Here is a 13926-nt window from a genome sequence, read left to right on the forward strand (position 1 = left end):
AGTGATTTTGGAACCCCCCAAAATAAAGTCTGTCACTGTTTCCAGTGTTTCCCCATCTATTTCCCATGAAGTGATGGGGCAGGATGCCATGATCTTCATTTTTTGAACGTTGAGTTTTAAGCCAAATTTTCTCTCTCTTCATTCACTTTCATCAAGAGGCTCTTTTGTTCTTCTTCACTTTCTGCCATAAGGGTGGTGTCATCTGCATATCTGAAGTTATTGATATTTCTCCTGGCAATTTTGATTCCAGTCTGTGCTTCATCCAGCCTGGCATATCTCATGATGTACTTTGCATATACGTTAAATAAGCAGGGTGACAACACATAGCCTTGACATACTCCTTTCCCCATTTGGAACCAGTCTGTTGTTCCCTATCCAGTTCTAACTATTGCTTCCTGACCTGCATATAGGTTTCTCAAGAGGCAGATAAGATGGTCTGGTATTCCCATCTCTTTAAGAATTTTCCACAGTTCGTTGTGATCTACACAGTCAAAGGCTTTGGCATAACCAATAAAGCAGAAGACTGTGTTTTTCTGAAACTCTCTTGCTTTTTCTATGATCCAACACACGTTGACAATTTGATCTCTGGTTCCTCTGCCTTTTCTAAATCCAACTTGAGTATCTGGATGTTCACAGTTCTTGTACTGTTGAAGCCTGGCTTGGAGAATTTTGCACATTACTTTGCTAGCGTGTGAGATGAGTGCAATTGTGCTGTAGTTTGAACATTCTTGTCATTGCCTTTCTTTTGCATTGGAATGAAAAGTGACCTTTTCCAGTCCTGTGGCCACTGCTGAGTTTTCCAAATTTGCTGGCATATTGAGTGCAGCACTTTCACAGCATTATATTTTAGGATTTGAAATAAATCAACTGGAATTCTATCACTTCCACTAGCTTTGTTCATAGTGATGCTTCCTAAGGCCCACTTGACTTTGCATTCCAGAATGTCTGGCTCTAGGTGAGTGATCACACCATTGTCTTCATCTGGGTCATAAAGATCTTTTTGGTATAGTTCTGTGTATTCTTGCCACCTCTTCCTAATATCTTCTGCTGCTGTTACATTCATACCATTTCTGCCCTTTACTGAGCTCATCTTTGCATGAAATGTTCTCTTGGTATGTCTAATTTTCTTGAGGAGTTCTCTAGTCTTTCCCTTTCTATTATTTTCCACTATTTGTTTGCATTGATCACTGAGGAAAGCTTTCTTGTCTCTCCTTGCTATTCTTTGGAACTCTGCATTCAAATGGGTTTATCTTTCTTTTTCTCCTTTGCCTTTAGCTTCTCTTCTTTTCTCAACTCTGTGTAAGGCCTCCTCAGACAACCATTTTGCTTTTTTGCATTTCTTTTTCTTGGGGATGGTCTTGATCACTGCTTCCTGTACAATGTCACAAACCTCCATACATCGTTCTTCAGGCACTCTGTCTATCAGATCTAATTCCTTGAATCTCATCCCTTCCTTGGGATCTCATCCCCTCCTAGGAAACTTAAGAACTGTTAGTCTTCCAAATTCTATTGTTGCTCTATTTCGTGTTTCTTCTATTATTTCTTAATTTACTAATTCTATTACCTATTTTTTTTCCTATAATATGCTAGATGAGGATTTCAATCTATTAACCTTTGAGAGTCTTTCCTTATTCTCCAATGTATTTAAATCTCAACTTGAAGCTAAACTATTAGACATATTTTACATTATTATGATTGTCTTAGTTCATTTTAGGCTGCTTTAATATAATACCATAGACGTGGTGGCCTAAACAACAAACATTTATTTCTCATAGTTCTGGAAGCTAGAAGTCTAAAGTCAGGACACCAGCAGGTCAAATCCTGGAGAGGTCCCTCTGCTGGGTTACAGATTGCTGATGTTTTTCTGTGATCTCACATGGCAAAAGGGGCAAGGGACCCCTATGGAGCCTCCTTTATAAGTGCTCTAATTTCATTCATGAGAGCTTCATTCTCATGAGCTTATCACCTCCTATTGGTCCACCTTCTAATTCCATCACACTGAGGGCTATCGTTTCAATATATGACTGTAGGGGAGGACCTAAATATTCAGTTCATAACAATGATTATATGCACATTTATACTATTAATCCAAATAGTATACAATGATCCTGCTTTCTTTTTTGTTTTGTTTTGCTCTGTTTTTCTGCTATTAATTTTACTTTGTAGTTTACATGTAGAAGATTGCAATATATCTATCTTTAATTTTTTTCAAAATGTCCAATCAGAATTTTAAAGCCATTAGCATTTCTCCTCACTTTTTCAAATATATGATACAATGTTACAGTTGTTTTATTTTCTTTGGATCGCCCTCCTGAAATGCTCCATTCTTCTGTTATAAGTCCCTATGTCTCTTAAACAGCTGCCAACCTGAAACTTTTTCTTTTTCTCTTGGTATTTTATTTTTTTATTGCAATATAACTTACATGTGTAGTCTAAGATATATAGATGAATAGATTTTATGTAAGTGTACTTTAACAACCAGTCAGATCAAGATATAGAACATTTTCAGAACCCCAGCATGCTCCCTCTTATCTGCTTCCATTCATTAATCCTACTTCAAATGTTTTGATCTGTATCATGGTGGATTTTTTTTTTCTGTTTTTTAACCTCATATAAATACTGTCATTCAGTATATACTTGTTTTTTCTTTCACTCAACATTACGTCTTTGGATTCATCCATTCTCATTAGCAGTGATTCATTTTTATTGCTGTACAATATTCTATAGTATGAAGATACTATAAAATATTTTTGTAAGAGCTGTCTTATAATTTATTATAATTTGACCTTGAAACTGCTCTGTAAAAAATCTATCAACCTGATAGTTTTCTCCTCCTGGATGACTTGCTTTTCTTTCCTGGATATATGAAGAGGTTTTATAATAATCATTAAAGCAAGAGAAATTTAATCAAGATATGTTTTTCTCTAACAATTTTTCTATGAAACTGGTTTCTTTTTCTTCCCTATTTTAAAGATTTAAAAATTATATTTAAATTTTTTAATATGTCCTTTGTTCTCTTCTATTTCTGGTTTTTGGAGTATTATTATATTCAATGTTGTCCTTTTTTGGCTCTTATCCATATATATCAGATTTTTCATCAATTCTTTAATTTTGTTCTCTTTTTGTGTTTACTATGAAAATACAAAGCTTTACTTTGAGGCCAGAGATAAAATATTATCTGTGTCTAATCTAGTCAGTGCTTTGTCTGATTTATTATCTGAGCAATGGTATTGCTTTGGCTTTTGATCTTTTTATCTATTTATTATACCCTTTCAAATGATCCTTTTAAAAATATCAAATCAACTTGTTTTTGACCTTAGGTTTTATTTAATTAATTTTTTAATACTGTGAGGAACTTTTCTTGTGTTTCCTTCCCTGCTTATCATTTCTACTAGTTTTTTCATGTTGTGCTGCTTTCATTATTATGATGATCGTATTATTATTGTTCATATTGTTGCAGTCATCTCTTTCAATAACTATGAGTTTGTTTTGCTAATCCCATCATCTTACTCATGATTCTCTTAGCTCAGTTTAGACTTTCTGTTTGCTTAATATTGTCTGGGTAATTTATCCTTAAGTTCTCTTCCCTACTGGCTACTTTTTATTTTTCCATGCAAGCTATAGTTTGAGAGAGAATGTTTATATTCCAGTCAGTTGTTACGGCATAAGAGAAAACAGGCGAAGGAAGATCTGTAAGTGTGACTCTCACATTGGAGGTAGTGGATTATAGTCTCTAATGAGACCTTTTCTGCAGGACCCCTCCCAGTGCCCAGGGATGCTCTTGATTTCCTGTGCAATTTGACTGGCTTCACCGCCTCACCTCGAGTCCTGACTTCTTCAGGACTCAGCCTTTCTTGCTTCTGTGGGCGTCCCTGACCAGTTTCCAATTAGGGAAGAGATTCATGACCACCCTGCCAGTTTGGGGGTTTATAAGTTTTTCCATCAGTTCTGGTTTTAGGGTGGGAGATAGATTTAGGACTAGTCCTGCCTCACTAGAACCTCCTATTTATTTCATCAACACTAACTTTTTGGTTTCTGACATCATACCCCCTTTGTTTTTTATTATTGAATTTTTTTCTTTAAAAATTTTTTATTTTATTAGTTTTCTGGGCATGGAAATTCTACAATCTGTCTTGATGTACCAATTTTTACCTAGAAGAAGTATTTTCAAGTCCTTTAACATATATTCTCTTATTTCTTCTCAGAATAATCTGATTCATGAGGTAGGGCTTATTTAAAAAAAAAAAAAAAAACACCTTCATTTAGTTGGTAAAGAAACAATGACTGAAAGGAATTAAGTAGAATTAAATCTAGTTAAAATTACATGGTTACTGGTAGAGCCATGCTTGGTAGCCCAGCATCCCTAATCCCATAGAATAGTCTTTCCATTCTATCTCAGTTCAGTTCAGTTGCTCAGTCGTGTCCAACTCTGCTATTCCATGAACCGCAGCTCGCCAGGCCTCCCTGTCCATCACCAACTCTCGGAGTTCACCCAAACCCATGTCCATTGAGACAGTGATGCCATCTGACCATCTCATCCTCTGTCGTCCCCTTCTCCTCCTGCCCTAAATCTTTCCCAGCATCAGGGTCTTTTCCAATGAGTCAGCTCTTCGCATTCTATCTCAAGACCTCTCATTTACTTCAGTTGAGCTTCCTGTGTTCACACTTAGTGCAGTGGGTACAGTGTACACTTGCGCAAAGCATGGACTCTGTGTTGCATCTGAAGAATTATTTTAATTCCATAGGGTTATTTTGGGGATACTACGAGTTATATTATTGGTCTCTGGTATAGACAAATTAAGGGCTTCCCAGGTGGCACTAGTGGTAAAGAACCTGCCTGACGGTGCAGGAAATTAAGAGATGCAGGTTTAAACCCAAGGTTGGGAAGATTCCCTGGAGGAGGGCATGGCAACCCACTCTAGTATTCTTACCTGGAGAATCCCATGGACAGAGAAGCCTGGTGGGCTGTGGTTCATAGGGTCTCAAAGAGTTGGACATGACTGAAGCGGCTTTGCATGCACACACATAAGCAAACTAACATATTCCATAAGAAATACGTTTAATTCTTCTAGAACTGATATTATAATCTGCTTTTAGCCTGTCAATATAAGAAAATTAATACATTATTTTCTCTTTTCCAGAAAATGCAAAAGACATCATCATGATATATGAAGGAGATGCTGAGGAATGGGCTCTGTACTTGAGCGAAGTTTTCTCACATGTTGTGAAAACGGAAGCAACCCTTTTATATTGCTTGGAGAATTGCTCTCTTCGGGATTTGGAATTGCTGAATTTAAACTCCTACAAGTGCAAACTTTTGATATTATCAAATAGCCTGCTTGAAAACCTATCTCCAAAGAAAGGTCAATTTCTGAAAAACATACTTCATTCACCAGAAAGTGTGGTCACTCTGCTGTGTGGGATGAAGAGTTCAGATCAACTCTACAAATTATTAAATATCTCTAAAAGCAGATGGGAGATCTCAACTGAGCAGGAGCCTGAAGACTACATCTCTGTAATTGAGAGTATCATATTCGGAGGTAGCGTTGCCAAATCTTATTTGTTTGTTTTTATTTGTTTATTTTTTTAATTAAAACATTGAAAGTTTTTTTTGAACCAATGAATATTTGACAGTGGAACTAAAGAAAAGAAAAAGGAAATCCAACTTCATTTAACAGTGTATTATACTTTCCTCAAAATTCATGAAGATTCTTAGTTTTAGCTTTATTCCAGACAAGGTTTATCAGTTGTTCAAAAAATGGTTTATAAACACATACCTTAGGGCAGCTTGCAGGAGATCATACTTTGTAGAACAATATGCTAGGTTATATGTCAGTTGGGTTCTGGAAACTGCTTTCTTAGTTAACTAGTGAGATTTGAGTTAATATTGTCTACCTGAGTATTAGCAGACAGTAGTAGTCAGTGGCAGTCGAAGGTTTGAAGGTCTGGGTTAGAATTGCAGAATTTTCATTGTGCTGATAATTGTATGATAGCATTTCTATGGAAGAAATATTGTTATCTTTGTTATCATTGAAGCATTGAATTAATGGGGCAGAACATAAGGACCTGTTTATTAATTAATTACATTTTAATATGATAGTTAAAACTCGGACGCTTCCTAGTGTTAAAGCTTCTCCCTGGCCCAGGGCTTCAGCCTTGGTGTGGGAAGGGTACTGTGCTCAGCTGTCCCATGGTTTTCTTAGCCTGCCTATGCCTTTAACTTCCAGTGTTCCAGTTACAGTTTTCTCTCTTCCAGAGAAGTTCTGGTGTTCTTATTTTCTAAGGCCATATCAGATATTAAGTGCTGGCTTTTCTTGGAGCATATTTCTAGGCTCTCTGGAGCTCCCCTCATTCCCTGGGGACATCTCTCGGTGGTCCATCCCATATACATTCTTAATATTAATTTATCCAGCGTCCTCATATGTCTCTTTTGATCAAAAACCCTAAGCTATCTCCTTCTGGCCCTTTCTCCCACTTGGCCCACATATGTGTATAAACTCATTCATTTTTCTTTTCCCCTAACAAACCCTGGGCACACATGCCATTCCCCATGAAGTTATCATCATCCTGCTCTCAGAGCGGCACTGCACTGCAGCCTCTTGCCTTTAGTCATTTCCAAACATGGGTCGAGCACAATTCTTGGTGCTCTTTAAAGTCAGAGGACACCTATCCCAAAAGCTTTGCTGAAACCCCTCGTCCCTGTGCGGGAGGATGGTAATAACGCATGGAGGATGGTGGGACTCCCAGAACATCAAAAACTCTCTTTTAAAAAAAATCTCCTCCCTGTTTTCCAGCAGGAAAGAAGCTGGAAAATAGGGATTCCACACTTTTTAAGCCTTGTTTTTGGCAGCACACTCCAGTATTCTTGCCTGGAAAATCCCATGGACAAAGGAGCCTGCATAGGCTACAAGCTGTGGGGTCAGACACGACTGAGCGACTAAGCAACAGCAAAGCCTCGTTTTGGTTATCTGTTGTTGCATAACAAGTTGTCTTCAGATTTAGCGACTTCAGACGTGATGCTGTCATAGTTTCTGTGGCTGAGGAATCTAGGAGCCCCTAGCTGGGAGGCTCTGGGTCAGGAGCTGTCCAGAGGTTTCAGTAGAGCTGCCTTGGAGCTGTAAGTCACCTGAAGCCTCCGGTGTTCACTTGGGGAGGATTTGCTTCCAACAGGGGCTCACTTTGTTGGCAAGTTTGTTACTGTTTTTTAACCAACTCTTAGATGGAAATCACCTCTAGTAGACTCCTGAGCAAAGGCCCTTGGAAGAAATGCGCCTGAAATCTTGCACCTTCCAAAGCATTTGTCTCTTGCCTTATACATGAAGTACAGTTTGACTGAGAACCGTGTCGCTCTTCTTTCTTCTAGCATTGGAGAATTTAGGGAATTCTTACTTGCCTGGCTGACTAAAGGTTTCTTTCTTTGTATGTGAAGTCTAGTGACTTTACTAGAATGTTATCCTTCTGCTTGGTGTTCTGGACTGTTTTGCCCAGGGAAATGGTTAGTTTTTGTTTTAGCTTTCCTTTTTCTTTTTTTGGGGGGGAGGGAGGGCTCTTTTCCACAAGACATAGATTCAGTATTCTTTTTATTTCAGGCATAATTTCTTGGCTTCTGTCTTTAAATGTTTGCTCTATCTTATTATTATGATTTTCTTTTTCAGAGATTCCTTTCATATGTGTGTTTGATTTGTCTTAATATACTCTACAGTTTCTAATTATTTTTGATTCTTTATTAATATCAGTTTATTAATACTTAGCTTGTATTCATCACTTCAGTCCTTGCTACATTCTTATATTTTCTGTACTCTCTCTTCCCCTGTATTATTTCAAATTTCTTCTTCATTTTTACATTGCTGTACTTCTTTCATTTTAACATTTGGTTGAACACTGGAAGTTTACAATGAATTTCTTGTTCTTATCTTCTCCTTAACACCTTGTATTTCTCCATTGTATAATTGTTTCAAAAGGGTGATCATAATTTATTACATTTTAAAAATTCGTGGAAAAATGCTTGGTCACAATTTTCTACTTTTATGGCAATGTGATTTTAGTATGTGATTCTTTATGTGCAGTTGGTTTGCTCCTTCTCTCATAGTTACCTTCATATGGATCCTGGGCTGGTCCAGTTTTTCTTTTGTATCACTGAACAAAGTGAGCTTTTCTTGGTCTCGCCAACGAAGATAAAGAATGTGGGTTTTGTTGTTTGTTCCTCCCCACCCCCACCATGAAAGACTTTTCTTTGTTTTCACAGACATAGGCTGCTTTCTACAGCTTTGTCTTTTCTGTATAGTTTTTCATTTAGCCTCACTTTTTCTGCTTTTTTGGAACCAAACCACTTCCACAGATGCTTCTACCTGAAACTGTTGCCTCATGTCTACAATATAGAAAAGCATGACCTCTAGCCTTAGAGAAAGCTATGTTTGTTAGCCCTTTTTGAAATCTGATTTTGGAACCATTCTGTTGACCTGGAGGTCTAAGACATCGCTGTTTGCTATTTTCAATGAATAGGACATTTGTATAATTGTTTCTCATTGTTTATTTTTTGGGATGATTTGCAGGAATAAAAAGGGGGAAATGTTGACCCTACACTATGCTTTTCAAACTGGCAGTCCTCTAATATCTAATAATCTGTTACTTTTTATTTTTGTTTAGTATTCCGCAAGTACCTTTTGTATTTTTAGTTGAAAAGAAAAAATATTGCAATTGGAAATTATAAAACATTTATTACAGTAAAATACACATGAGAACATAAGATGCAAGTGATTTTATGCCAGTTGTCTCCTCCGATACAGAGGAACACTAAAAATCTGTGGCAAAATTTTGAGTGGTTTTCCACGCCCATTATTTTTACTTCCTTGAAGAATTCAAACTTTATTGGCCACTTATATTATGATATCACTATTGTGTAAAAATGTTGGGGCATACCTTATTGTTTCAGTTGTTTTGCTTTATGATGAGTACCATTGAGTGGCTATGTCAACTGTGTTTTCAAATTGTATTCCCATTGATATTTGATGGGAAAAAATCTTATAGCTTATGGACAACATAGGACTATTTTTTAAGACATTGTTAGCTCTCATCTTCCCATATTCAGCTTTTATACTGACTTCTTATAATAGCTTCAGTTCAGTTCAGTTCAGTTCATTCATTCAGTTGTGTCTGACTCTTTGTGATCCCATGAACTACAGCACACCAGGCCTCCCTGTCCATCACCAATTCCCAGAGTCCACCCAAACTCATGTCCATTGAGTCGGTGATGCCATCCAACCATCTCATGCTCTGTCGCCCCTTCCCCTCCTGCCCTCATTCTTTCCCAGCATCAGGGTCTTTTCCAATGAGTCAATTCTTTGCATCAGGTGGCCAAAGTATTGGAGTTTCAGGTTCAACATCAGTCCTTCCAATGAACACCCAGGACTGATCTCCTTCAGGATGGACTGGTTGGATCTCCTTGCAGTCCAAGAGACTCTCAAGAGTCTTCTCTAATACCACAGTTCAAAAGCATCAATTCTTCAGCGCTCAGCTTTCTTTACAATCCAACTCTCACATCCATACATGACCACTGGAAAAACCATAGCCTTGACTAGATGGACCTGTATTGACAAAGTAATGTCTCTGCTTTTTAATATGCTGTCTAGGTTGGTCATAACTTTCCTTCCAAGGAGTAAGTGTCTTTTAATTTCATGGCTGCAATCACCATCTGCAGTGGTTTTGGAGCCCAAAAAAATAAAGTCTGGCACTGTTTCCACCGTTTCCCCATCTATTTCCCATGAAGTGATGGGACCGGATGCCATGATCTTAGTTTTCTGAATGTTGAGCTTTAAGCCAGCTTTTTCACTGTCCTGTTTCACCTTCAGCAGGAGGCTTTTTAGTTCTTCTTCACTTTCTGGCATAAGGGTGGTGTCATCTGCATATCTGAGGTTATTGTTACTTCTCCCGACAATCTTGATTCCAGCTTGTGCTTCTTTCAGCCCAACATTTCTCATAATGTACTCTGCATATAAGTCAAATAAGCAGGGTGACAATATACAGCCTTGATGTACTCCTTTTCCTATTTGGAACCGGTCTGTTGTTCCATGTCCAGTTCTATAATAGCTTAGATGTACCTAAAAAGTAGTAAATATAATATTGTGTGAAAAAAGACATTCAAAGATAAATTTGTCTGAAATATAAGCATGCAGTCAAAATACTGATTGATAAGCAATTGGCTAACCATGCCTAAAATAATTTTATGTATTGGTTGAGTCACTTGAAAAAATTGGTATTAATTGCTGTGGTCTATGCAGTAATAATTTGTTTTAGTAAACTGCTTGAATGTTGTGCTAAATTATTTTTGTTATCTGTTGCCATTTGTGTTGTACACATAAAGTCTGTTTTTTTAAAAAATGGGTTAATTAGAATGAAAGATGTGGAATTCGATTTTAGTGTCCTTTTTCTACTTCCCTTCTATGCCATAGAGAATTATACAGGAAGAAAGGAAACTTATTATTCAGGAACATTGTATGATAAAGATAATAATAAAAAAAAGCCAGAAAAGTCCTGGAAATAATTGCATGTTCTAATATATTCACATAAGAAAGACAAATCAGAGGAAATTTTATAAAACTTAATGAAAGAGAAAGATATTTTATAATTAATCAAGACACTGGAAAACTTTTTAATGTTAAAATTATGAAAAAAGATACAGTAATTCATGTTTAATATGAGTGTTTTATTTCTATTTAACAAATGAAGAAATCTTAATTTCCTGTCTCCTTCATTCACAAACTGGGAATAATACATGTTTTCCACCTTTCTGTATGTAGTGTAACCAATTCGACCACATGTTTTCCTTTTCTGTCTTCTGTTTATTTTTGAACCTTTACCTTGTTTTCTCCTTCTAATCTTTTCACATGTATAGATTTCATACAGCATAGTTTATGTGTAATATGAATTATCTAATCTCAAATCTATATAAAATCAACTAACAGTTCTGAGTATTACCATTATGTATTTTGCTGCTTATGAATCCTTTTCTTAAAAGGATGTGTACCCGTTCCTGTGATCCCAGCTCATCTACTGGGTCACCTTCCTCTCTTTCTCTTTCTTCTTATATCTTTTAAGCATTCTGGCTTGTTATCAACAGTTGAGTCTGCTCTCTTTAACCTTTATTTTATCATATTTTATATTTATATGAAAATATGATGTTCCTAGTTTATTCATATTTATCATACTTTCTTCATTGTTGGATTATGGATGTACTAGTAATGGGAGAGCTGCTAATACTTTCATGAACAACGTTAACATTTTGATTTTGTTGTCATATTACCAAACCAAGGGTTTCAGACATTTAACTTTGATAATGTAAAATAGGAATCATTAAATTATGAACAGCAGTGTAACAGTAGAGTTGTTGGAGAAACAAAACAGGAAAAATAATAATGCCACAATGCATTGAAATAAATCATACAGAAGCATGTTTTTCTTTCCTCTCATCTGAGCTATGTATTGCTCCAGAAGCTCTGGTTTGTTGGTCAGTGAGGTCTCGTGGCCTTCAAATGAAGTCCATCCATTTTACATGGCCTTTTAGCTCCTCAAAAGCATGGCTCTAACATAGATGTTCAGGCCATTTCTGTCATTACCATTAGTATAGGCATGTGCTCTACACTAGGATAACTGCATCACCTTCCATTGAACACAGTCTCCCATTTCTGTCTTAACACCATTGCTCTTATGCTGCCTTCTTTATGTGGAGTTACTGTCCCCATATTTTTGATTGAAATCCTAGCCATCCTTCAAGATTCATTGAAAAGCTGCTTTATTAATGAATTCATCTCAGATCTTTTCTACTTGAAAATATACTCCTCATCTCTAATTCTTTTAAATTTTTATTACTGCTTATTTATAACTCTCATTATATTCTTTGTAATTATTTTTGACAATTTCTTCTCCTCATTATTTTCTGTTTCTAAAATGTAATGCTGCTTTCTTTCTAAAATATTTCAGCATTTTGAATATTGAAAAAAATAGTAGAAGAATACAGATTGTGTTTCTAAGTTTATAAATGTTTATTGGTGCAGTCAAGTTTCACTTTGTTAACGATGAATGAGTTTATTGTGGCATTTCTGTCAAGATTACAAAATCTGAAATTTGGAAGAGTAAAGATGGCAGTGTAGGAAAATCCTAAATTTACCTTTTGCCATGGATCAAGCACATCTATTAATACAACTATATTTGTAATAGTTCCCTAAGAAAGGGACCTGAAAACTGGATGAACAACAAAGGGTAAAAGGATTATACACTTGGCTCAACAGGGAATATGTCCAAGAAAGCTATAGAACTGTAGGAAATAGAACCTGCTTATAAAGGGCTCCCACACAACACACTTGATATGAAAACCAGTACAGAAATACCAGATTGAAAAGCATATGGTCCATAGGAGAGGGGACCCACTTACTAATCTTGAAGCGTCTGAAGCATCTGCCAGGGAGGCAGGAACCGGTTGAGATGCTCCCCAGAGACTAAGACACTGGCAGGAGACTTTTTTGTGTGGGGTTGGTCTCAGGCTACCTTCCTAATGCTGTCACTGGTAGTTGCCATTTTTTAATTCTCCCTCCAACCTGTCACCACAGCAGGCATGCCCTAGTGAAAGCCACACCTACTCCTGTGCCTTAGCTGAGCCTTGCAGCCAGGCCAGAGCTCTCTCTGCCCACCAGTGTGCTTTGGCCGTCGGGCTGTGCCCCAGCAAGACTTAGTAGATGTATATATTGAACATTCCTTTCAAAAGCATCAGAATTAGCATTTTTTTCAAGAGCACATAAAACAGTCTCAAGAATAGATTACATGTTAGGTAATAAAGTTTCTATAAGTTAAAGTAGAATGAAATCACATCAAGCATCTTCTCCAATCATAATGGTAGGAAACTAGAAATCAATCATAAGGAAAAAACCCACAAAAACATGGAGCGTAAACAGCATGCTATTGAGCAATCAATCAATGGATCATCAAAGATATCAAAGGAGATTATGACATGTATCCTATAGATAAATGAAAACAGAAATAGAATATATCAAAATCCATGGAGTGTAACAAAAATGCTTCTAAGAAGGAAGTCCACAGCAATATAGGCCTACATCAGGAAGCAAGAAGAATCCCCAATAAACAATCTAACTCTACAAAAGGAATCAGAAAAAAAGCAAATAAAACCCAAAATTAGTAGAAGGAAGAAAATAATATCAGAGAAATATATTAGAGACAAAAAGCAGTAGAAAAGATCAGTGAGACAAAGAACTACTTCTTTGAAATAATAAGCAAAATCAACAAATATTAGATAGACTAACCAGGAAAGAGAAAAAGACCTCATATAAATAAAATCAGAAATAAAAGAGAAGTTAGAAGATCCACAGAGGATCCACAAAGGATCATGAGGCTACCACAATTATATGCCAAGAAATTGAACAACTGAAAAGAAATGGATAAATTCCTAGAAACATACAATCTTTCAAGACTAAATCAGAAAGAAATAGAAAATCTAAGTAGACTGATTACTAGTAAGGAAGTTGAAAAGTCCAGGACCAATATGTTTCACCAAAATCACCAATACTGATGAATTCTGTACAACACTGAAAGAAGATTTTGTACTTATCCATTTTGAACTCTTCTAAAAAATTTTAGGGGCAGGAAACCTTCAAAAGACAATTTACAAAGCCAGCATTACCCTGACACCAAAACCAGACAATGACACCACAAAAAAAGAGAAAATTACAGGCCAATATCCTTAATGAATATGGATGCAAAAATCATCAACAAAACATTAGCAAAATTAATCCAACAATACTTTAAAAGGATGATACACCATGATCAAGAGGGATTTATTCCAGAAATGCAAAGATGGTCCAATATCTCTCTGATCCAATATCCAAATTATCCAACATGACACGTTACATTAACAAAATG

The 13926-nt window shown here is 36.4% G+C and overlaps 1 protein-coding gene across 7 annotated transcripts in view; it reads left to right on the forward strand.

Annotated features, from left to right (window-relative positions):
* The window catches only part of BANK1 (B cell scaffold protein with ankyrin repeats 1), a 402106-nt gene that overhangs the window by 123196 nt on the left and 264984 nt on the right, over nt 1-13926 (forward strand). For all 7 annotated transcript variants that reach the window (XR_011482523.1, XM_020884241.2, XM_070452188.1 and 4 more), the window contains exon 2: nt 5142-5540. Coding sequence is in view for 6 of the 7 variants with exons in the window: in XM_070452188.1 (XP_070308289.1) it covers nt 5142-5540 (399 nt within the window). In the remaining variant the exon portion in view is untranslated. The remainder of the gene's footprint in view (nt 1-5141; nt 5541-13926) is intronic.

Source organism: Odocoileus virginianus, chromosome 21 (genome assembly GCF_023699985.2).
Source record: "Odocoileus virginianus isolate 20LAN1187 ecotype Illinois chromosome 21, Ovbor_1.2, whole genome shotgun sequence".
NCBI lineage: Eukaryota > Metazoa > Chordata > Mammalia > Artiodactyla > Cervidae > Odocoileus > Odocoileus virginianus.